This window comes from Cydia pomonella, chromosome 21 (genome assembly GCF_033807575.1).
Source record: "Cydia pomonella isolate Wapato2018A chromosome 21, ilCydPomo1, whole genome shotgun sequence".
NCBI lineage: Eukaryota > Metazoa > Arthropoda > Insecta > Lepidoptera > Tortricidae > Cydia > Cydia pomonella.
The window spans coordinates 10,257,824-10,283,890 of NC_084723.1; the positions used below are offsets into that span (position 1 = coordinate 10,257,824).

General features: G+C 37.0%; 3 protein-coding genes across 4 annotated transcripts in view; 1 reads left to right on the top strand and 2 right to left on the bottom strand.

Moving 5' to 3' along the window:
* Positions 1–396: 396 nt before the first annotated feature.
* On the top strand, positions 397–1,670 carry LOC133529495 (zinc finger protein Xfin-like). The gene has a single exon (XM_061867216.1). The coding sequence runs from the start codon at positions 463–465 to the stop codon at positions 1,567–1,569; it is 1,107 nt and encodes a 368-aa protein (XP_061723200.1). The 5' UTR covers positions 397–462; the 3' UTR covers positions 1,570–1,670.
* An 829-nt stretch (positions 1,671–2,499) lies between these two features.
* Positions 2,500–4,110, bottom strand: LOC133529493 (zinc finger protein 12-like). The gene has a single exon (XM_061867213.1). The coding sequence runs from the start codon at positions 3,967–3,969 to the stop codon at positions 2,518–2,520; it is 1,452 nt and encodes a 483-aa protein (XP_061723197.1). The 5' UTR covers positions 3,970–4,110; the 3' UTR covers positions 2,500–2,517.
* Positions 4,111–4,727: 617 nt separating this feature from the next.
* The window catches only part of LOC133529490 (phosphatidylinositide phosphatase SAC2), a 32,367-nt gene continuing 11,027 nt past the window's right edge, over positions 4,728–26,067 (bottom strand). Inside the window, exons 9-18 of one of the 2 annotated variants that reach the window (XM_061867205.1) lie at positions 25,517–25,678; positions 24,950–25,020; positions 23,435–23,549; positions 21,715–21,839; positions 20,218–20,386; positions 19,116–19,278; positions 18,448–18,554; positions 17,729–17,852; positions 14,291–15,099; positions 4,728–13,505 (exon numbers count right to left, since the gene is read on the bottom strand). In XM_061867205.1, coding sequence (XP_061723189.1) covers positions 13,401–13,505; positions 14,291–15,099; positions 17,729–17,852; positions 18,448–18,554; positions 19,116–19,278; positions 20,218–20,386; positions 21,715–21,839; positions 23,435–23,549; positions 24,950–25,020; positions 25,517–25,678 — 1,950 coding nt within the window. In that variant the 3' untranslated portion in view covers positions 4,728–13,400. Of the gene's footprint in view, positions 13,506–14,290; positions 15,100–17,728; positions 17,853–18,447; positions 18,555–19,115; positions 19,279–20,217; positions 20,387–21,714; positions 21,840–23,398; positions 23,550–24,949; positions 25,021–25,516; positions 25,679–26,067 lie in introns of both variants that reach the window. The other variant, XM_061867203.1, reaches the window with a different exon arrangement.

The following is a 26,067-nucleotide window of genomic DNA, read 5'->3' on the forward strand; positions in this document are numbered from 1 at the left end:
GGCGGATAACGAAATTTCGATGTCCGCGGTGGTAGTGGTAGTACATGATATTCAAAATGATTTAAAAATTATACCAGGTTATTGACCTTTTGACAAACAAGTGTACGTTCAGTAAAAAAATAAACCAATATTATTTTGCAGTTATGCTGCTACTTAACAACAATAGTCGAACAAAAAATAACATGTAATAGAATTGTATAAATTCCTTTTTATAAACTTGTGAGTGAGTGTGTTGACAATAAGATCGTTGGATCTTCTATATATTTTTAATGATTTATTGTAAAAATAATCAAACTATTTCAAGTTCCGAACGGATGTTATTTGTCATGTAGATAGATTAGAAACCTACTTGTCATATCTGTGTATACTATACAAAAATCGATGTAACTTTTTATAATTTTTCCATGAACTAGTAACATTTTATCTTCATGAATATTAGACATACCTTGTACATTATTGACCATGGTGTCGACTTACTACTTGGTGAAGCTCTTCCAAAAAGCCACTTACGAAAGACTAAAGCGGAACCTTGATGGTGTCGGAGAGCGCTCAACTTCGGGTACTTCTACAACTAATAATTCAGCAGGACACTCAAGAAATATCATCGTCACTAAAACTTGCCGTGTGTGCTTGAAAGAAGTAGGTACTCGGCCTATTTTCGGTGACGAATCACATTCGGACATCTCTGTAGCTGTTCGTGTTTTTGGTGACATCGATGTTAAAGAAGAGGACGATTATCCGAAATATTTATGCGACGCATGCCACACTTTATTGGAAGCCGCTATCTTATTTAGAAAATCAGCAAAGCAGTCCCATCAAATACTCAGAAAACGTCATGTCAAACAAGAAATTCATCATGATACGCAAGACGGGGACCCTCAGGACACCAAAGAACAGAAACCTAGACATATCCGGCCTTCAATACTTACAAATTTCTTCTCTCCTATAGATATTTCTGATAATTCAAAGGAGCCTAGTAAACGGAAGAAAACAAAAGTCCAATGCCGAATATGCAGTAAAATAATAACTAAAGCTTACTATAAGGAACATTTTGCGCTCCACGACGCTACTATAGTCAAATACATGTGTGATGTCTGTGGTAAATCCTTTCGTCAGCGCTGTGCATACAAGAATCACTATTTCACTCATAGCACAGATTTCCCATACAAATGTACAATGTGTCCGTATAGAGGACGGAACTCTGGCTTACTAAACACACATATGCGTACACATACCGGAGATTACAGATACATGTGTTCAGAATGCCCTGCTAGATTTCTGACAAAAAGTAACTTAAATAAACATATGTTCAGACATAAGGAGCCAATGTTCAAATGTGACACATGTCATCGAGCCTTCCATTCTAAACTAATACTAGAAAGACATTTTGAGGCTGAACACTTAGGAATAAAGAATCACATATGTAATTTGTGCGGGAAGGCATTTGGTTATCGGAAAGCAATGATGAGGCATCAGCTGGATGTGCATAAAAGGGAAAAGAAGGTTAATGGGAGGACACCATCGTATTTGGAAGCGGAGTTTAAGAAACAGCAAGATGAAGCCATGTAAATTTATAGCTTGTTTCAGTAATAGCTGGATGAATATTATCAAGTATGGTTGGTATAAGAAAAACTATTAATATAAAATTAAATTCTTCTTTTTCATTTCAACCTTACTTTACTTAAACAGAAAGGAAATTCAGATATTAAAGTTAGTTTCTGGTTGTTTACTTCAATTTATTTAACACATTCAGTGCCAGCACGTGCTACGCGCTACGAGCGTAGCCGATAACATGGGAAAAGGCGTATGTAGCGAAAAGCGAATACGGACTGAGCGCCCGCCTGGCGGGTTGCTGGCAGTGAATGCGTTAACTTAGAGAATACAAAACGTAGTTACAAAAGGTAATCTTAATGCCACAAGGTAAAGAATGCCTGTCAAGTTATAGAGACCAAACAGATTAACAGTGTAAAAACATCCATCTTAGATAATATTAATATTAAAGGTTAGCTGGAAGAGATCCCTTTCAGGGAGAAGTTCGCCTTTATATATATATATAACAATTTTTTTTTGTGCAATAAAGTGACATACATACATATTATGAGATTTTCTCTCATATTTGTATACCATATAAATGAAGTTTATCTTGTTGGTTTATTTAACCACTTGTCTTTGTATGATAGTATCCTGACCATTTTAGTCATCTTTTTTGCACAGCACAATTTTGACCACAACATACATATGTATATGAAAGGTTAGGAAACAAAGTTGTGTATTGACAAGCCCCATAATAAACATTAGTATTGGTATGGCACCACTAAGCATATCAAAGACAGGTGACAGAGCCAAATGTAAATCTGTCCAGTTCATTGTACATGCTACAAGATCTCTGTAGTTTTTAGATTACAATTGTTGTACTTGTATAGTTAATTTTAAACACAGTGTATTAAACTCTGTATTTGTAAAAAAGGGTGTGGTACGTTATTCATTTAAAAATAAGAATAAAACCTTATTAAAAATTTAATTACATTGATCAATGTCATCATTCTTCCTATCAGCTTCTAAATACAAAGGCAGTCTTCCTTTACCATTTGTCAATTTTTCTCTTTTATGGACCCTCAGCTGGTGGTTCATCATAGCATTCCTATAACCAAAGGCTTTTCCACAAATATTGCAGACATGGTTCTTAACTCCCAAATGATCTGCCTCATAATGCCTCTCAAGTTCTGGCTTAGAATAAAAACCTTTCTTGCAAGTCTCACATTTAAAATTCACAGGGCCTTTGTGTCTTTGCACATGTTTGTTAAGGTTACTCTTCGTTAAGAAGCGTGCTGGGCACTCCATGCAGCGGTGCTGATAATCCCTTGTATGCGTTTGCATGTGCGTCTTCAGTAATCCAGGATGCCGCCCTTTGTATGGGCAAAGTGAACATTTAAATGCTAATTCACTGCCATGAATCAAACTGTGCCGCTTGAAAGCGCTCTGCTGAATGAAAGATTTGCCGCATGCATCACAAACATATCTTGATGAGTCATTATTGTGAATAGCCAAATGGAATTTATAATAATGCTTTTCATAAGACTTACTGCAGACGGAACATTGAATACGCTCAGATTCTTTCTTTTCTTTATTATGTGTGTTTGTTATATGATAGTTGAAGTATGTTTTGTTGTATGTCTTATTACAAATAGGGCAAGTTAGCTTGTCATCCTTGCTATCAGCTGAATGAGCTTCAACATGACGGCTGTAATAAGCTCTACTAACATTTTTGTAACATATCTCGCATTGTATCTTTTTTGAATTTCTGGCTTTTTTATGTTCTGTAGATTTTTTGTGTTTAGAATATGCCTTAGCTGTTTTGAAAGGAATATCACAAGTTTTACAAGTATATTTTTGATCCAAACGCATATTAACAGTGCTATCTTCAACAATTGGCAGGTCTTGGTTGACATTGTTTTCTTCATCATTCATTGTATTATCAAAAGCTCCTATTGCCGCTAAATCCTCAAAGATATAAAAAGGTTCAACAACAATTTCTTCTTTAAAATTATTTGTAGAGTTTTCAGTCTCTATATCCTCATTGCTCTCTTCAATGTCTAATACTCCTTCAGATTTTACAGTATCTAAAATGTTACGTGTAGTATTGGAATCTTCTTGATATTGTTGGCTTTTAAGTTGCAAATCAGTTTGCTGTGCTGTCTTTCTGAAAAATACGGCTGCCTGCAGCAACTTTTCACAAGACTCACAAATGTATTTCGGAAGATTATCATCACTTCTTATCTCAACACTCCCGAATGTTTCAATGTCGGTAGAGATGTCAGGCGTGAGTTCGTCACCAAATATTGGGATATCGGCTGCATCTAAGCATACTCTGCATTTATTATTGAAAACAAAGTGTTCATTATTCTCAGTTTGTTTTATTTGGTTGCACTCGACATATTCGCTGTTTTGAGAGCTTTCGTTGGGTTTCATTGTTAGAACCTTAAGAATATGTTATGGGATACTTTGATATAATAATATTAATTTTCCGTAAATTCAACCGGCTTCCTAAATTTTCTTTTCAACGAAATGCAGATTTCGTTCGAGACAGGGGGGAAATGTGACGTGAATGTGACATTTCCGAATTGACATGCCGCTCTAAGGCTTACAGTCTAAACGTTAGGATTGTTCAGGGTGCATTGAAAAACTCTTCACTTCTAAAAAATTCTGGATATCTCTTTTGGTTCAATTTTTTTTATCGAAATCGGTCTATAATATATTATAAAGACATGTGACCGAAGAGGGCTTACCGCGAACACCGAAATTCGCAAATTGCATCTTTATCTGCCACTCTAACTACGCCTAAAAGCAAAGAGCATATAATCACTACGTTCTACCTAAAAGCGCCCATTACATTCACATTTCCCGATATCAGTCCCGATTTTGATCCCGACTTTCACGGAATATCAGCACATCGTTAACAATATTTGAAATGTAAAAAATACTTTGTCTCTAACAGAGCACGTAGTGATTATATGCTCTTTGTAACAGAGTATTATATTCTTTGGTCTCTAATTGCCAAAAATGTTCAGTGTTTGATATTTTTGCATATGAGCCATTTTTTTAAATTTCAAATATTGTAAACAATGTTCTGATATTTGGTGAAACGGAAAAATATTCTTATTCGGCCCGAAATTGGGTCCTGATAAAGTGAGGATGTAATTAGCACTTTTAGGATAATAAAAAAAGAGTTTGACAAAGCAACTTTTATTTATATTTCATCATGATAAATAATTAAAATAAATAATAAAATGTCATTACAAATCAATTGTACATAAATCACAGGCGAATCTGTATTTGTGTTGTATCTAACTGAAATACAACATGAATAAATTAAATATTGTATACAATAAACAATTCAACTTAACATTAAGTTCAAAAATAATAATTTACTCGTAGAAGAAATCTATCAAAATATAAAGTTAAGCGTTATACAAATAAATAACCGAAATCAGTTTGTGAATATCATTAATATTTGTTGACAATTTTTAAGAGGAGAAAAACTAAATGTGTTACGCTATCTCTTCTGCTAGGTGTCAATAAAAAGGCAGAAAAACTATAAAAAAAGTGTTGGTCACACAATATACGTACGTATTTTTTTTTCCGTGATTAAACCGAAATAAAACAAAATCATCTTGAAATATGACATTGCTATCAGCCTATATCGCGCGGTGAAGATATGCTATAAAGCCTATTCAGCTATGATGGTCGTAGTTGTCTACGCGGCAGTGTGATAATGACAGTCAGAGGGCCTACCGCGCTTCGACGTGCTGCCTCTCCGTCATACTTACGAATACGAATTTACAAGTGCGACAGAGAGGCAACACGTCAAACGTGGTTCGCGGTAGGCCCTCTGGGGCCTACCGCGAAAACCGAAATTCGCAAATTGCGGGGATCTTTCTCTTTTACTCTTAGTAAGCCGTAATTAGAGTGACAGAGAAAAATGCCCGCAATTGACGAATTTCGATTTTCCCGGTAGCCGCCCTGATTATTTCACACGCGCGTCGTTAAATAGTGACATTTGCTTTGTTAAGCCGATAACAGCGTCCATCATATGCCCGTAGACAACTAATCTGTCTACACGGCGAGTCAACCGCTAATACAAAGCTATTACAAATCTACGGCCTATAATAACTTACCTATTAGGTACGTTTTCAAGTAACCAAACTGGCGCAATTGTGGTCTTGTTTTAATTATTACTGTAGGTATTTTCTGTCCACAAGATCCTTTTGCTTGTCACATCCATAGATATCTTTAGGTTTAGGTAATATATTTTTTTAAATCGTTATTTATTCCACATGATAAAAACTATGGGAAATATTACAAAATGGAAACTGTCTTTAATTTCTATAGTATTTCGTAGAAGTATTTATAAACTTTCTATTCACATTAAACACCTACTTAAACAATGTCTGTACTTTCTATCCCTTACTTGAAAGTCAAATGCGAGCAAATCCTAATAAAAAAAAAAATGTGGGTAGTTCAAAAAGCTAGAATAGTTATATGTTGATACTTTTGCCTTCTAGCGACTATGTTCACTATGCCTAAAATATTTCACACTAAGACGTTGCAACAAATGGCTTATTACAGGGCGGCTACCGGGAAAATCGAAATTCGTCAATTGCGGGCATTTTTCTCTGTCACTCTAATTACGTCTTAGTGAGAGTAAAAGAGAAAGATCCCCGCAATTTGCGAATTTCGCGGTAGGCCCCCAGTTATCCTGCCTTCGGACGGCGAACGATCGGCCGCGACGTCAGTGCCGACGTCGGCCCCGATATCCGTTACACGAAGTTTTAGCACATAGTTTCCAACATTTCTTGATGTCATAAAAAAGTTCAATTGCAAAAATATCAAACATTAAACATTTTTGGCAATTCAAGACACAGTATTTTTTTCATGTCAAATATAGTTAAAATTGTTCTTATATTTCGTGAAACGGAAAACGATCTTGCTCGGGCGCGACGTCGGTGCCGAAATCGGCCACGATCGTAAGACCCGGCGGCAGGAAAACTGTAATAAGCCCTTTAGATAATTGCCGATTACGTAGGAGCAACATGCCGCAATATACTCGTATTGCAAATCGTATGCAATTATCGGTGACGTTAGTAGAGCCCATCACGCGACTTAGATTATTTGGTCTATGAAATAGTCATGGACAACTTATCGACAATATCCACAAGCGCGTCAGTTTGTCTACCTATCTATATTCCTACTATTATAATACAATCTCAATTCGCTATAATAGGTACATTAGTTACATAGTTATATAGAAACAATTTCAACATTATACACATTTAGAATAATGGTTATGGAATTGATACATTTTTAACAACAGTATATATTAAATCAGGTTTATTTATAGTTGGAGACTTCTGTGACACTTGAAATATTACAAGATAATTCTAATACTCTTAAGAATGCTATAAAATAAATAAAATAAAAATCATAAATAAACAAAATAAATAAATAAAATAAACAAAAGCTATTATTTATCTACGACAGGAGCCGATTTCTCGAACGGTATTAGTTTAATATTATTTATGTGTTGCCATGGTAACCCATACTACTTGAAAGGGGCCTATTTCTCTAACGGTATTATTAGATTATTAGTCCATAAACTGTCAAGTCGTATGGGTTACGCGTTCGAGAAATAGGCCCCAGTTCGTAGACTAATAATATTAGTCTAATACCGTTCGAGAAATAGGCCCCTGATGGGCACATAATGAAAGGCTTTAAAATATGAGTGTGGGTATTTCATAATAGGATCACATAAGTATTTTAATGCCAAATTATGTATAGGTTACATACTCTGTTTTATCTACACACATATTATAAGCTCTCTATGATCTGTTCAGGAACCGCATGTTACGACCATGTTTGTAGATAAACATAATAATATATTGCTAATATGAAATGATTCAATCGGGTCCTCATGCTTCACAGAAATTTCCAACCATCTTTAAAAAAAAGCTAGCATAAATTCGTTTGCTTGATTATTGCTTTAAAGTGGCACTAGACGGAAACAATTATTATAGAGGAAGCATTCGTCATATACATATATTATGCTAAATATTTAGTCTAAGGTGGTCTTCACGTTGAATGCGGATCCGCTCGCCGCTCTGGTGTGCGAGCCGGGCATCGCTCTATCTGTGCATAGCGCTGTCTCGCTCACACCGGAGCGGCGTGCGGATCCGCATCAGTGTGACAACCGCGTAAATTGCGCTAAATAATTGGTGCATTGGTTTTAGTCTACAAAAGTCTGGGTATGGAACTAGGAAACATGTATTTTTAATGAAATTACCGGCTGTCCGTATGAGGGTACCAAATCTGGGTTAGTTGGTATGTACAGTCAGCTGCAGATATAGTTAACCCCTCTGCATAGACTGTTTGTATGCAGGGGGGTTAATTATCTCTGCAGATGACTCTATATTTACAGTAACCTACAGATAAATCGCAGCAGCCAAGGTAATCTCGAATACCTAAACACACCTCTATAGTTAAAGCGTTAGATGCAGATTTAACCCCCCCGAGTCTCAGCCATATGTCAAATAAACTTTCAAGGGGTTTTTAATTTTTCATACTGTTTGTATGAAATCGACAGGGAACACGACACGACGTTTCCCGCACACCCATTTTACATCAGATAATCTAATGACACTACATTGTTTTACGCGATAAACGCAGCGGTAAGCGCACAATACAACCACGCGCTTTAGATCATTTTTAGGTAATTATCTAACTTTGAACACCTTGCCCGTTCAAATACTTCTACTACTGCCTGTATATCAAACTACTTTGCTAACCATCTGGTGTCTACCGAACGCTACCGTACTCAAGTGTGGAGCAAGAAATTTAGTTCAATTACGTATTTTTATTACAAAATGTACAAAACTGCATTGACCCCTATTCTAATTAAGTTATGAAAAGCGCGATGGGTTTGTGAAAATCTGAGCAAAATACGTAGTTGACACATGGGAAGCAAGTGCCTTGTTAGTATTTATTACAATTCTGTTTTACATCACGAAACACATAAAATCAAAGCGATCAAAATGGGCTTAAAGACTAGTTTACTCTCTCTTTGAACTAATAATATTTGTCAGAAATAATATTGCTCAATTTTCTCGTGTGGATTGTCCGGGAAAACAACTGCGTAACACAGGTCGTCTCAGAACAGTTCCTCGTCGCTTGGTGCTTTCAAAAAGGAACCCACGAATAATCGGACCTACTTATTTCGAGCACCTACCTGCCGAGATAAGAAACGAGCAATGCGACGAAATATTCAGACGTAAATTGAGAAACCTTTTGTTGGAAAACCCTCTGTACTCAGTAAATGAGTTCATGGAATTGACATTTTGATTCAGAAATTGTTTTTATTCTTATTGTTTTTATTTATTGACATTGTTTTCTTTATCATACAGATGATCCTTATTGGGAGATATTATTTCATTGTTTTTATATTGTTGTGTGTTGACGATTCTTATTGGGAGATATTATTTGTGTTCTTTTATTAATTTATCGTTTTTATTTTTATTGTTCTCGTATTTTCGTAAGTTTTGACATTGTACATTTATATTTTGGATTTTTGTAAGTATTTACCTACTTACTGTTTCTCTTATTTATTCTAATTGTATTGACAATCCTTATTGGAGCTATAATTTTATTTCATTAGTATTGTTATTATTTTCATTTTTATTATTTTATTTTGACGATCATGATAGAAATTCTTATATTTTTGACATCAATGCAAATTTATTATGTAATTGTCTTTCATGAAATAAATCATCTAATCTAATCTAATCTACTAATAACACGTGTCGCCTAGAGTAGCCAAAATGTAAACTTTCGTTGAGAACTCATTAAGAGTGTCTGATATCCGCCAGGCGGCACCAAAATCAATAATTGTAACTGTGTCGTTACCGATCATTTTGACTATAAGCTGCTGATTATTTGTATTACATTAATACAATTACTCTAAGGGCGTTAGGTGGCGCGTTTGCACAGAGCGAGCAAACGCACGCGGATGACTTTGTGGGTAAAATCCGTCGCATGCGACTGCGGCATTTAGCGTTGTTCGTACTATTTTTCGTTAACCCGGTCCGTGCATCCGCGCAATTTTTTTTAACATTCTAGAGGTCTACGCACAATAGACATCAATATAACATTTATTGAAAAGGAGGACGCGATTTTTGGGACACATAGAAAACTTTGAACAAGTTATAGAAGTCTAAATATAACTAGCTTACATAGTATACTCAATTTTACAATTGACTTGCGCTTCAAATACTAAATTCGCTAAAGTTTTGTCAAACTAATGATAGTAATAACAATAACTGTGATTGATAGATTTTTTTTCGTTAGAAAATGAGCCTCAGAAACTGGCAAAAGTTTTATAAATTTCGAAATAATTCAAGGCTTAATTTAAGTATGTGTTGTATACATTTTATATGTTATCTATTGCTTTTTAAAGCTAAAAATGCTTTTGTTTGCATATGACTGGTAGCTGAATGAGTATTACGGTTTATTTTGAGGAAATAATGAGTATGTGAAATTATGAATTGCATAGACGTCATAGTTAAAATAGTAAGACGCCCAAAGTTCAGCGATTTCTTGTAAGTCTGTTTTGACAGCTAAACTAGATGGCAGCGCTGTCGTGCATTTTGAGGTACACAATTATAACGTGTTTAAGAGAATCTAGTTACCATAAAGGCTCAGTTTCATTGGTCGATAACTCGATCGATATACGGCGTGCGGTGTCTCCCCGCAGGCGGTAAAACGAATGAATAATGACATGCGTTAAGGAAATCTCTCGCACCCCGCATACGGGAATGTGTAACTAAGATATGGGTATTAAATTATCAATTATTTTTTTAACGTCAGTAGGACCCTTAATCGGTAACTACAACTAAGTATTCAACAAATGTTTATTTTCTATTAGCATTATATGGATAAAAAACATTGCCTTTTTTAAATACAATACTAAATACTGCTATTTAGGACACGCTAATTTCTTCTCAGTAGAATACTGTCAAATTATATTAACTAAATAACTCACTGAGTGACGTTTCATTGGCGACTCGTGTGCCCAACGCGGCGTCTATTTAGTGATATATGAAACATACACAGATTTAAACTAATTTCAATAGTAATTCTGCCTTGATGATATACAAAACACTGGTCATTTTAATAATAACTATTTAATACTGGAATACGTAATTGCTTTCCATCGTATTTTCTGAGAAACGTTCGTATTGGTCATGCTACTTCAGTCAACGTCAGTACTTTACCGAGTACCGAGACTGACTGAAATAGCAAGACACGTTTGTACGTTTCCGTGAAAATACGACGTAAAATAATTATGCACTACATCTATAATTTCCACCACGCTAGGTAACTATTATTATGTCAAGTTTGTTTTAGATTACATTTTAAGCTGTTTAAAAAGCAAGTGTACGCTGTGGAGTAATCCCGAGTCGGTAAGATTAATACTGTGTAAGTGAAGTACATGGTAATAACAAATTCAGTAATCGATTTAGAGCGTTTCAATCACCGGCTGAATACTGCTAGGCTTTTAACTTGATCGCCATCCTTCAAGACGGGAGCCCTTAATATCTCATTTACATTCAGCCCCTGCCGCTGCCCCTCGCGCTGCCGGCAATAATTCCCTAAATAGTGTGTGTGTTTACATAGTGCCCTGTAACACTCACTTTGCTTTCAACTTTCGGCAATGGCAGACGTCGAAATAATTACAGCGGCCGCGCTGTGTCTTTTTGCGATACGCATTTATGTTCGATATTTAAAAAGATATCGAATACAAAAAAGAAAGTTCGTCGTAGACGATGGTGGATGGTATCTATCCATCGTAATAGAACTTTGTAAGTACCTAATTTTTTTTTATAATTATCAATAAATTAATATTTTTTTCCGATCTTAAAAAAACGAACAACACACGTCTTTCTCCTCCAGGCGCTCGGCGAATAATGAGCGACGGAGCAGAATGTGAACACGCACTGCCGCTCGCGCTGCGGGTCCTTTGACTTCCGCACAAAAAACCGCCATTTTGGGGAGCACCGGGCAGCGCGAGTGGCATGAGAAGTATCGTGTTTACACACTCGTCCTGCCCACTTCCCTGCTCACTTCGGCTGAATGTAAACGAGGTATAAAAGCAAAGGGCGTCGGGTCGTATTTAAAATTTAAAGGAAATTGTGACATATACAAAGGAATGTTTTTTTTAATTCTAAGCCTAAACAAACGTCTATAATCTATGTGTAAGAATTATCTATGGTAAAGTCTCACTTTTGTCATAAAATTGCTGCAGTTCTAGAAGACAAATACTTTACTACTCTCTAAAATAATTTTAACATGTATTTTTTTTTAATCAAGCTTTTACCTTAAGAACGCCAAGAACACCTAAAGTCGTCGTACTATTGGTGCCCACAGCGCCAAGGACAACTATAGGTGTTATGGCGGACGCTGTCAAAGTAACCTTCACTTCGACCAAGGTTTACATTAGCTTGCTTGTGTCCGGGACCTTGGCGACCTTGGCGTTTGAGTGATGTTTGTGTTTATGACATAAAGCGTTCAAAATGTTAAATTATTAAAGTATGTTATTCGTAAGCAATACTACGCCCCGTTTAGTTAGTCGCAAAGTACTAAGTATTTCACCGTAATTGTTTGGATGTGTAATACATACTTACACATGCAGAAATACGAATATTGTCACTTCTGTTCCTGAAAGTCAAAGATTCCGCATGTGAGCCTTTTTTGAAAAAAAAAAGACTTATCGGGCGAAACTAGTACCGAATGAGTTTTTATCAGTTGCGGCGTCAGCGTTTGTCGTATTCTTTTCACCAACTTACGGGAACAGAGAAGACAAAACAAAACCTAAATGTGTAGTATCACCCAAACACACTGGTCACCCCGTTTTCTTAACAAGTGCTGTACCTGTTATCTTAGTAACGTGAGGGTTGTGTGCTTGAACCACAGATTACACCGGTTTATAGTGTTCACCAAGAGCGCGAGGTCACCACGCAAAGAAGCATCTTTTGGGTGTTTTGTATAGCATACCTATATGCTAATACGTCTAGGGCAGTATTACCAAAGATAATTTGAATGTAGGTGGATTGTCAAAGAAAACTTTGTAGCCACAGTCAATTTACTGCCATTTTTCAACACATGATTAAAACTTTTAGAGCACAATTTGATAGATCACAGGCCAAAGGTATGGCGGCATCGTTTCAAGCGCCATATTGGTGAAAGAATAAAGATGAAAGTCAAATGGCGTTCTAAAAGTTTTAATCATGTGTCATCATATGTTTTAAATTACATGGACAAGCTTGCATATTAAATTAGTCCAAGGGTGCTTATGTGTGCTGACCGCGATGCCTTATTTGCTCCATATAGTAATTGAGTACTAAACTAGTAATCGACGGTGTGGTATAACCTTGGCAACCTTGGGTAACTCACAGCGTGACGTGGTACAAACGTTAAGGTCACTCACAGCATAATGACGTGGTAACATAAACGTTAAGGTCACCCACGGCATAACGACGTTGTGGTAACAAACGTTAAGGTCACCCACAGCATAACGACGTTGTGGTAACAAACGTTAAGGTCACCCACAGCATAACGACGTTATGGAAACAAACGTTAAAGTCGCCTACAGAATAACGACGTTGTGGTAACAAATGTTAAGGTCACCCACAGCATAACGACGTTGTGGTAACATAAACGTTAAGGTCACCCACGGCATAACAACGTTGTGGTAACAAACGTTAAGGTCACCCACAGCATAACGACGTTGTGGTAACAAATGTTAAGGTCACCCACAGCATAACGACGTTGTGGTAACATAAACGTTAAGTCACTCACAGCGCGACAAGACGAGTGTTGCAATCTCGCCATTTTTCTTGCAGTTTTCTGTGTTCTTCGTACTGCTGGTCGGTTATATGTTTCACCGCCGTGCCTGGGCCCTGTTGAAAAAATTATAAATTTTAATTCTAATTAAAGCTTAAGGATAAATTATCCGCATATTACTTATACTTGGGTACATTATGTATATATATATATATATGTGTATGTGTATTAACTATGTTATATTGGTTACATAAGTAACTGGATTTGTGATTTTTTTTACTTACTACAAGTTTCTGTTTAACCCAATGGTTGACTAGTGGAGAATGCCTTAAGGCATTAAGTCCGTCATTTGTACAATTTTATATCATACAATAAAGCTTAAATAAATAAATATCTACAGTATGTATCTTGTATACATACAGCATGTTTATTTAGTCACCTGCAATAATTTACGGGGTGAATATATAGGCCATACTAAACAACTTTTACTATCGGATATATAAAATGATTGCAGTGCCCGTAAGTTAAAAATCATGCAAGTAGTTGCCTACTTTTGATTTGTTTTGTAAATTTCAAAGTCGTATGAAGAGTTAGGGAGATATTAAGCTCATAAGTAGCGCAAGATAATAGTTACAGTAGTCGCAAAATAAGTCGTTATGATGTTTTGTGTTATCTGATTTGTCATACTAATAGCGCTTGGAAACCCAATTACGGTAGCGTACAGAACCATCTACTTTAACTGTTAAATTTGCCTATTTTTGCAATACTTTACGTCTTAGGTATTCTTTGACTGTGGTATGGTCATTTGTTTGTTTAGTTAACAATACCTAAGATATTATAGTGCAGTATTTCAATGTAAAAACGAGTATATCAACTGATGGTATTTGAATAAATTTCTTACCTTAATTTTCCTCGGATCCAAATTCGCCCCTAAAGTCTGCACGCCCTTAGCCAATTTCGAAAGTGGCGACAACACCATATCCTTAGTACTGGACACGGGACTTGCTATATTCTTGAACTGTCTCAACGCGGACTCACTGTGACTCTGAGCTATGTTTAAAGTTATCTCATGCTGAGAATTCGATCTATGGTAATTTACCCCTTCTGTCTGAAGAGATGTATTATCTATGGTAATATCGCTGGAACTGTGCGATAATTTCTGAGAAAGCACTAAGGAATTTGGGGGTACAGGTTTCGAATATTCACACTCGCTTTCCACTTGGATTTCTGGAGTTTTTGAATGATTTGAACAAGTGTCAGCTTCCAAATCGAATGGGTTTATCTTATTTATATTGCTTGGAGTTTTGATAGTTTGTTTTTCAACCGGCGTAGTAATTACCACGCTTGGATCAAATTGTTCATTAGGCTCGATTTTCGAGGAGTATAAAGGATTTTGAATAAGTTCGCAATCATCCTTTTCCTTTTGCTGTGAGCCTATATAGTGCTGGGTATTTTCGAAATTGTCTAGCGTCGGTTCGAAGATATTGGTTCTATTTTCATCATCGGACGAGTAATCGCTGGACATCCCGTCAGAAAGACTTCCTTTCTTCCTGGTTTCAGTTTTGCCGCCCAAGGTGAAGATTTTCTTGGTCTTGGACGAGCTCTGGTCGAATTTGAGCTGTAGGCTGGGTCGCGCGCGGGCGTTGAGGGAGTGAGACAGCTTGTTTAGCTTGCTGAACTGCTCTGACATGTTGGTCAGGGCCTTGGATCCTGGAATGATGGGTTTGTATAAACATTTGCATTGGAAGGAGTTTTCTTACAAATAGAAGTATGTTGAGTTTTAATTTTCCTATAAAATAGCTATTTTGTTGTATACTCGTGACTTTGTGCGTTTATAAGAGATGCCACGTATATTTGGCAACTATTCGGCCGAATGCTGCGTCCTATTCGGCCGAATGTTGCCTACTATTCGGCCGTATACAGAATATATCTTACATCTACCTAAAAAGATAAATTATACAATAAAAATAAACGCAAACTACTAAATTTACCCCCTTATTCATAAACGTGTACTGAAGTTACGATGCCGCTAATAATCGTTTGTCCCTTTCCGACGTATTGGTATGATGGAAAGGGACGAACGATTATTAGCGGCATCGTAACTTTAGTACACGTTTATGAATAAGGGGGTGAATAATGTTTAAAATGTTTTCTTGGACAGTTGTTAAATACGAAGACTGTTTACTGAGCATTTATTAGCTACTAATACTTTTATCGTGGCTTCGATTTTATTGCAACAAAAATTAAATTTTATAACTGACTGATGTGGCTCAAATGTGCAAATGTTATGCCGAATATTCGGCGCTTCGGCCGAGAGAGGAGCCGAATATTTGGAATTCGGCCAAAACCACTATTCGGGGCATCTCTAACATTTATTATTTTAAAGTCAAAATAAAGTAAGAGTACGACCAGAGAGGGTAACGTTCGGTGGATGAGATTTATTGATTTCAAAAATAAAATTAGTAAATTAACAAATTTAATTTAAATAAAATGATTTACTTATGTTGTGTTATACTAGTCATAGACATTTGTCTGGGATACTTTATATTAGACTCTTTCAACGACGTAATATTTTTAGTCACATTTTTTTAATCAGAAATATCATCAAAATGTAGAGATATTTCGCCAAATGACCTGAGATAGGTTAAGCAGGTATATCGATTTGTCTAAAATTATTTACTAATATTAACCAAATTCCTCCCGCGGACGTTCCGGCTGTGGAATGAGCTATGCCTAGGTTTTCCCGAGGGTCTACAGTATGAGGTTCTTCAAAAAACCGGACAAGTGCGAGTCGGACTCCCCCTCCGAAGGTTCCGTACTTTTTAATATTTGTTGTTATAGCGGCAACAAAAATACATCATCTGTGAAAAGTTCAACTGTCTAGCTATCACGGTTCATGAGATACAGCCTGGTGACAGACGGACGGACGGACAGCGGAATCTTAGTAATAGGGTCCCGTTTTACCCTTTGGGTATGGAACCCTAAAAAGCAGTTAGATTTTTAAAATGTCAGCATCGCACATGTTACACATCTAGAGTTGCAGGCGTCCATAGGCTACGGAGACTGCTTACCATCAGGCGGGCTGTATGCTTGTTTGCCACCGTCGTGGTATAAAAAAAAATTGTCTGTCTTTACTAACGTTTGTCTCGCCCTCGCTTCTTGCATTTGATTGGTGAGATCGTCGAGGCGGCGTTTTGGAACAACACACGATTTGGTACAACACCTCCTCGGTCGAGGTCTGAGGCTGGAACTCATCTGGAGGGGTTAGGGGGGGGGGGATAGTTTAAGGACCTACCTCCTCATTCATAAACGTCTACTAAAGTTAACAAGCCGCTAATAATCGTTTGTCCCTTTCTGACGTATTGGTATAAATGGAAAGGGACAAACGATTATTAGCGGCTTGTCAACTTTAGTAGACGTTTATGAATAAGGGGGCTAGAGATTAGAGAAGGATTAGGACCCGATACCATCAACATTACAAAGTGGGTCATACACACACAGAATCTTATGTTCCTGTCACTCAAGGCAAAGAGAATTTGAAATAGAGAGAATTTGTAGCCACAGTAAATTTACTGCCATCTTTCAACACATGCTTAAAACTTTTAGAACGCCAATTGACTTTGATCCTTATTATTTCACCGATAGATAGATAGAATACTCTTTATCGGCACACCTCAGTAAAAATATACAAGAAAAATAAACAATTGATTAAATTTAGAGTCAGACAATAGGCGGTCTTATCGCTAAAAAGCGATCACTTCCAGACAACCTTTGGGTAGCGGAAATAGAGAAGTTAATCGAAAGAGTAGGTGCACCGATATGTGTTAAATTTGTTAAATATCAAAAAGTAGCGCCATCTTACCGGGCACTGCCCAAAGATTCTGGCGCCATCGCTCGAAACGACCACTTTTTGATATTTAACAAATTAAACACATATCAGTGAAAAGATAAGGATCAAAGTCAAATGGCGTTCTAAAAGTTTTAATTATGTGTCGAAAGATGGCAGTAAATTTACTGTAGCTACAAAGTTTTCTTTGACAATCCTCCTCTATTTCAGATTCTCTTTGATCTCACACACACAGAATCTTCTGTTCCTAAGGGCACTAGAACCTAACTTGTGACTTAAATAGCTGTACAATTTTCTGCCGTCAGAGTGCAGCACTACCACAAACCGTTTTTTGACAACTGATTCAACTTCAGATTACGAAGAAATAAGACATAATGCATGGCGGTTTGTTTACTTTTTGTGCTAGTGACGCCCCCTACGCAGAGTTTTGCGTAATTTTGTGGCTTATTGCCCTATTGTGGCCGGTTATTTCACCAATGTTACCATACATACCGACGCTGCGTATGTCAGCGACTAGCTGCGTCTCGCTCACATTCCTAGTGATAGTGGGAAGACGAGATAAATCCAAGTAGAGCGAGGATCTAGCGCCACTCGACGCTGCTTGCGTTGGATGTATCTAAAACAGATATACATAAATATAAGTAATTATACTTAAAATGTAAACCGTTCAAAAAAAAAACTTGCTAAATCCATTTTTGATATTTACTTATTTTTAACTATAATTTCTATAAATAGGTACAAATTTCTCTGTTTTCAAAAATGTATTTGGCAGGTTTACACTCTCGTCAACGAAATAAGAATCCCTAAAGGCTGTGGTGGAAGGTGGAAGCTGTTCCCCCCCATACAATGTATGGCCCTCTGCGGCGTTAGCCCCAAGCGATATCAACTTCCCCCCAGTACACTGGCAGGCTACGCCCTCGCCCTTCGAATTTTTTTTGTTCCATTTCGCACTGTACCTACTATTTCATGAATTATGTTGGCAAGAAAAATCTTTTCACCGTTTGAAATCAAAATAAATGTTACCATTACATTTTTTACATTCAAAGGAAACTTATTATGACGCTGGGCCGTCAATATATTTAAGGCGTTTCGAGTACCTCAGAAAACCTCCGACTCAGGATCAAATATCCAACTGCATTGAAAATAAGAGGTAAAGGGTGTGGCTTGATATTGGTTAACAATAGGTAAGTCATTTTCAGGCAGAAACTAACCTTAGATTTCCGCCTCTCCAACTTGACCCCGCTATGGAAAGGAACGGGTGGCAACTTAGCCACGTCCCGGGCCACCACCAGCGACTCGCAGATGTAGTGCAACGATTCTATCAACACAATTTAAACATGCCTAAAATATCATGTCATTTGGAGTTGAACCTTAGCGCTTAGACTGGAGAATCCAAATTAAGAATATCACATAGTTAGCCACATCTCGAGCAACCATCAGCGACTCGCAGATGTAGTGCAACGATTCTTCGAACACAATTTATATGGGCTTAAATTCTCATGTTATTTGAACTTCAATCTTAGCACTAAGACTTTTGAGTCATAAATTTGAGTTAAACATTTGGAATCTATTTATGACATTATTCAGTCTTTATCAAAATAACAACCATGATGCAAGCTTAATAGAGATGCAAAATTAAAAGTCTTCGAATTTGTTTTACTAGTTTTTCAGCTCTAATTTGGCATAAATACTTAAAATACTTAAACAGAGTCCTCAATTTACTTGAGCTCATGTTGTTTGTCGTATCTTCTACCCTTTTGCTTGTACGAATCAAATGCTAAATCACTTATCGATCATCACGCTTTCTGATATAGTGTGATTAATTCACATACAACAAACGAATTTAAATTATATAGGAATAAAGCTCATAATATCTTACCAATCATCTCGTCCTTAGTATTGATGACAACCGCCATGTTATTGAAGAACCTCAAAGTAGTAGATCGGAACATATGGAAGTATCCTGGTTCGTTGTTGTATGTGTAGTTGATTCTTATGCAGGATATGGGTTCAGATGTGTTTTTGCGTCCGACGCCGAATATCTGAAATGAACGTTATTTTTACTGTGATTAGATTTAATATTGGGCAAAATAAACAAGATAAATATTCAAATAAATGTGAGCAAAAAGGAATCTTTACAGTTTAAAAAATAAATAAAAAACTTATCCCTATAGTGACATTACCCTTATGTACATTGACGTATTAAAAGAAGAGGACGCCCAATGCGAAAGAAATATGTCAAAATATAGGGAGCGTGCATGAACTGTAGGCGGCAGCACAGGAGCCGTCAGATTTTTGGCGCGAGGCGTAAATGTGATGTTTATTGTTCCGATGTAGCCCACAAGATGGCAGAACCTACTATGCACAGGAAAACACGTGACGTGTAAATGTAAATGTTTATTGTTCCAATTCAGGCCACAAGATGGCAGACCCTCCAACGCGCACGGTCCCTATATGGAGCAAACTAACATTAGGCAATGCGCTCTGGTAGATACTAATAACGCTTCTTTATAATTTTAGTAAAGATAGGTATTTCATACAAAAGTAAACTTAATGTAATACAGTTTAAGTGTCAAATTTGCAAACGGACATTTCAAAACATTGAATACTTTATGGTTAAATGGCGTTTTCGTAAGTTAATCATTGTAAAAGCATCAAAATGAATAGCGAGTGAATGGAGTTGCTTTATGTATACAAATTATTTTAATATTATCCTTTTAACAAAAATATCAAAATCGGAAAATTTATATATATATATATATTTTAATGACTAGATTGAGATAGTTGTATGAATGGTATTTGTTTTGAATGACAACATGCAGTCTGCGATTGCCCTGAAGGAATATACTACTTTAGAAGAACATTTTACTACGTACGTCGACTTAAAAAACACCTAGTTTCCTTGAAATAAATTCAATTTGTTGTATAATTCTCTTTTTGATCTACATTTACTTAAATCTATGAAATGAGATGTATATTACCGTGGCATTAGTCTCCACAGTGCCGAGCTCGACTAAAGTTATATCTCGCAGCGGTACTTTCTGTACAGAAAGCACTCGGTCTGAGGTCTCGTCGTAATCTGCCACGTGGTATGCGTCGCTAGTGAGGAGGAGTACGCTGTCCATTTCCGTTTCCGACGGGTCGCCGGTACTGTAATAATAATGTTTTAGTTACACCCAATAGCCTAGTTCATTTTAGATTCCATCAATTCTCAATAGTCCTTACATCCTGGCGGGTGCTGCCTCTGCGTGCGTTCCATGACACGGCAAGGGCAGCACCCACTTCGTGTTCCCCTTAAATTTCATTAAAGTGTCAAAGGGCCTCTACATGTTGGATTCGGTTACACGCACACCTCCCAAATATACGGAACGCCATTGCTTCGTGATGGGAAAGACATAAGTTTTGTAGTCGGCAGAACTATCTGCTAAGGATTTTTTTTAATCATCACCTCAGGCAAGATTATCTAAAATTTTAAATTTTGCGTGGGTGTAGACGAAATAATACGAAGTTGTGTGATATGGGATAAGATACTGTTGCCGCAAATAAAAAAAGATAGTTCTACGTTTTCTAGTAACTGGACTTTTTATAAGCAATTGGTAAACTGCGCTTTTTTACACGTGTTTCACAAAATTGTGAGGAAACCTGTATAATCCCAATATGGCCTACTGTCTCCTAAAAACCATGCTAGTTCTTGGGATTACCTCACCAAAAGTGGATTACGGACCCCGAATTCTTTAAAATTCTATCATGAAAGCGTTAAGATGATATTTGTTTCTGACCAATTACAGAATTCCAAAATCCTGGTCAAGGCACCAAAGTGTAATGAACTACTGTAACTACTCCAAATATACATAGATTTATGAGAATCAAGCATAGATAATTTTCCCAAGTGCGCGCTAAGATGAAGAAGAATCGTCGGTATCGCTGTTGCAATTGAGTCGCTTAACACATTCACTGCCAGCAACGCATGTATGCGTTCACCGTCATTAGTGTCATAACGCTCCCTGGAAGTGAATGCGTTAACTTCAATCTCGGATAAATCCAACTGTCAAGACTTTAAGATTGTAATAGGGTAGATATTTCCCATGAATCTATATTAAGTATGGATTAGACATAAGTGGTGGGAGGAAGTGACCGAACATGATAGTCTTATGTATCTTTCAGAGAGGAGAGATTGTTTGTCCTTATCACAGTCTCACTTTTCCTTTATATCCCACCATGTGTTTATGGTGGGTAACAAAGAACCCGACCAAATGACGGAGGTTATGTTTGGTATGCTGTCAGGAAACTTAAAACGCGTTTTTGATTTCGTCGCATTGCGTATGTTCAGTCTCTCACAGGCGCACGCGTATTGTATAGCTAGCGAAAAATACTAGATCTATAATATTTCCTAAGAGGTTCGAATGGATTTATCCGAGTTTTAAGTTTTCCCATACAATTGCAAACGAGTGGAAGTATCTTACAAGATGTGCACATACTTGGGATCGGCGTCGATGAGCCCCCAAGCACCCAACACGGGTTCTGTGTCCACGATGAGCTTCTTGCAGTCGTCGATAAGCGATTTCACATGTTGCGCCATAGCCGCCGTGTCCACGTTTTGCTCCTGCAAATTCACATTATTCAACAGGTTGGTATAAATAATAGATCTCTTTTTCTCGCTTGTAGCTTTGGGACTGGATTGGACACTGCCGTATGCCAAGATCTCGAAGGAGATAACGGCACGACCTTCACGTCTTACGTACTGAAAGATTACACTTCCCATTAAGTGAGGATAATGTTAATATCTCGTTATTTTATGATGATGAAAAAAAAACCTCTCTATCTACACGGGATAAAGGGAAGCACGCAGAGAGTATATATATGTCGTGATTACATTACAGATTTTGATGATATGACATGCCATGAAATGACTGCCACATCATGAAATGATCTCTCTAAGATCTAAACACGGCATACACATAGACAAAAACCGGCCAAGAGCATGTCGGGCCATGCTCAGAGTAGGGTTCCGTAGTTAGTCTTCCGTCACAATAAGCTAAACTGGAGCTTAAAGTATGGTAGATTGTTAACCAAGGGATGAACTGTGTCTGTTGTCTCTGTATGTCTTTCTTAAGCTCTACTTCCAAGATTTTTTTCATATTTTGTGGACCTATGGTTCAAAAGTTAGAGGGGGGGGGGACATTTTTTTTTCTTTTGGGACAATTATCTCCGTATATATTCACTTTATCAAGAAATGTTTGTTGAAGACCCCTATTAGTTTTGAAAGACCTTTCCAACGATATCCCACACTGTAGGGTTGAAACAAAAAAAAAATGTTCACCCCCACTTTAAGTGTAGGGGAGGTACCCTAAAAAAAAATCTTTAAATTTTATTGTACGAATTTGTCTGCTTTATTGATTTATATATCCATGCCAAATTTCAGCTTTCTAGCACTAACGACCACGGAGCAAAGCCTCGGACAGACAGACAGACGGACATGGCGAAACTATAAGGGTTCCTAGTTGACTACGGAACCCTAAAAAGCGTATACATGCAGGAAACCCGGACAGCTGTAATTTATTTACATGGATTAAAATACGCTGATTGGACTCTTCTTCTGAGAAATCATGGTATTCTAATCCTAATCCTTGTCAGAGCAACTAATTATAAACTATAACAAGTAGGTATAGATTACATACATGTACTAAAGTAGAGCGTGCACTCGCAGGGAACACGACCGACCACCTTAGATTACGCTGATAGATAGCACTTAACACTAATAAAATTGTATTGTATTCCAAAATCCTGGCACCAAAAACCCTCTGCTGACACGGAATAAGGGGAAGCAGGTATAGGAAATATAAATTCGACTCAAGCACTCGCAGGAAACACGGCCATATTATTTTAATTAATTTAAAAAGATTAGTCTTTTTTAAACTGAAGTACAAAGATCTATGTCTACTTCTTTATGGCAAAATAATCCTTTGAACGCCACACCTATTATATATAAAACACCACGTTTTTGGAATACATTAGCGTTAATTTTAAACTGTAAACGTGCGCACCTGTGGCCGTTTTTCGCCGTCAAAGACTCAGAATTGACTTCATAATCCTGGTCAGGTATCAAATTGTAACTACCCTTTGTTGAAATGTATTAATTGGAAGCAAGCATAGAGTATATACATAGGCAGGGCATGCACACACGGGAAACACGGCCACCTTGACTGCCGTGCACTCGATGCCGGTCAGCTGCTCGGGGATGTGCCGCGACTCGCCCGTCATCACGTCTATCGCTGTCTGTCGGAGCGCGTCCTTGAACGTTGATAGGTAGTATCTGAAACAAAGGATTGGAATAAAAAGAAGAAAAAGAACGGTTGGTAAAAATAAGTATACCTCTTCGAGTGGCATATGTCGTTTTTGAGTTGTAGGAATTTTGATTTTATATCAATAATTAAAATTTTAAATTTAAATGACATAATTGGTTGGGAGCCGACGGCCTACATCTCAAAGGGATACGAGTAATTCCTATTTGTTTCATAGAACTGTAAATTCCTTGAGTAATAGAAGGGAACACAATAAAACAGTAAGTTCTAAGAAATCAGTAAGAAGTACACTTACTGTAGGCAGTGAAACCGTTTACAGCTCAGATTGTTATAAAATTAAAATTTTGGCATATAGTTCAGTAAGTTATAAAAAATAAATCTTCTAGCATTACATAAATACGCCATCCGATTCGGAATGGAAGTAATTAAATATTAATTCGATTTGATTATTATAATTGTCTTTGTTAACTAATCAATATAAAAACAGCTAACTAAAAATTGATATTTTTAACGAAAACACAAAAGCCCAATGATAATTTGATTAAATCTGGTGATTTAAAATCAAAAGAATTACAAACAGAAACACAATTGCGAGAAGGGAGGTCAAAAGCAATTGTTAATAAGCGAAAACAAACACTAGTCAGCCATAACCAATTTTAAATTGACAGCTTAGTTTCAGAACTACATTTCTATCAAAATAAATTAATTATTAAGGTTTCAGTCATTTAAACTAATTAAAAACGTACTAAATTTTATCTAAAATCGACGTTTTTTAATTGTGTATAAATAAAAGTGTAGTCGGCCAAACGACTTTTTCAGTACATAAAGGCGCGAATTTCAAATTTTCTTTGGGTCGATAACCTTTCGCACCTACATTTTATAAATTTGCCGCTTTTTTCTACTGACGGAAATGGCTTCATAGACTATAACTGACACTGTTGAATATTGTGGAAAACTGTACACTGCAATTGTTCATCAAAAAAATGGTAATCCAGAAACCAAACTAAACTGACCTCCCTAATCCATACGCAATCTCCACAGACAAGAGCTCCTGCGCCAATGGCTGCCCGAAATAACTGGGGACCAATTCTAACTTCGGCCGATCAGTATCCATCTCCACGACCATAAGGCTGGCCGTTTTAAAATCGCGCCACACGCTGTCGTGTTCATCTATGGTGGCGTAGTTTATGGGCTGCCCTAGAGCGATGTCTATGGCGCATTGAGTCATCGCGTCGCTAAAATGGCGGATCACGAATCTGCCAGAAGAAAAGGCCCGTCACGTCGTTCTTTTTTTGCAAAATACAAAAGAATTTGTATGCAGTGACTAGTATGTCAAATGCCAATGTCAATAACCGGGTATATAATAGTTTGAATATTCATATGAATGATTGTTACGCATAATAATAGTTACCTGCTGGCTGAATTCATTCCATCTTTCATCATACCCGTAAATTTTCTTTCGCCTGTTCGCGTGTAATCTCCCTGTACAATAAAGAAGTATTAATTGCTTCTAGCATCTAATGTAATTAAAAAATCTCTGTATAGATATTTTCTGCATTCATTATGGTGGCGTTATGGCCACTTTACGACATTCGGTGTGAAATGGCTTAGATTAGGAAAAAATAATAATTTAGCCTACTAATGCTATTAAAAAAAAATATTAATGTAATTTTACTCATAGGGTAACGCACTTTCGATATCAGTTTGAAGTTTTCTAATATCTCTTATATTTACGGAATAATTGCCTGGCTACACTTAACGATTACACGCTGTATAATTGTATATCTTCCACACCATGCTATTATGAAATAAGATTGAGATACCAACAAAATCCGCGTGGTTTTCGATGCATCAGCAAAGGCATCTCAACACAACGCTAAGGTGCAAGTTACGAGTATAACATTTGATACTTCAGAAAAGCGTGCATTAAACAATAATGAACTGGATCTATACGATTAGTGATTATATATTGTAGTACCTTGAGCGCCTTAGTTCCCGCATACTGCCTAGACAGTATGTCTCCATTATCAGCCCACTGTGTGAGGAAGGCGTTGCGCAGGGCGGGCGGCAGGCCGCTGCCCGGCGCTCCCAGACCGAGGCGGCACAGTTGGAGCTCCAGCACATACTTGGCTATGGCCGTCTGTAGGCAATTTACGATCATACGGACAACTCGAAATTAAGTAAAGGATAAAAAATAGTATTCTTAGAGCCGATTTTTTAGTCCCCACTGCCCTAGTTAAACAGAGGGATAGGATTTATTGGGTTATTCCCACTAGTTACCACCAAATTGTTACCAGTGGTAACTACTGAGATTTTTTTCCACCTGATACAAGGTGGGATTATTAACCCTTTTTCAGGCATAGTACGATTTATCGACCACATACGCGCCATTAGAATTTTATCTTTAGTATTCCGATTTAAGGTTCAAATTAGATAACACTTTCAGGAAATATTACTTGTCTTCAAATGAATCATCAAAGCTGGATTAATTGGAATATATTTGGATTTTTTGGGAAAACCTTGTAGATT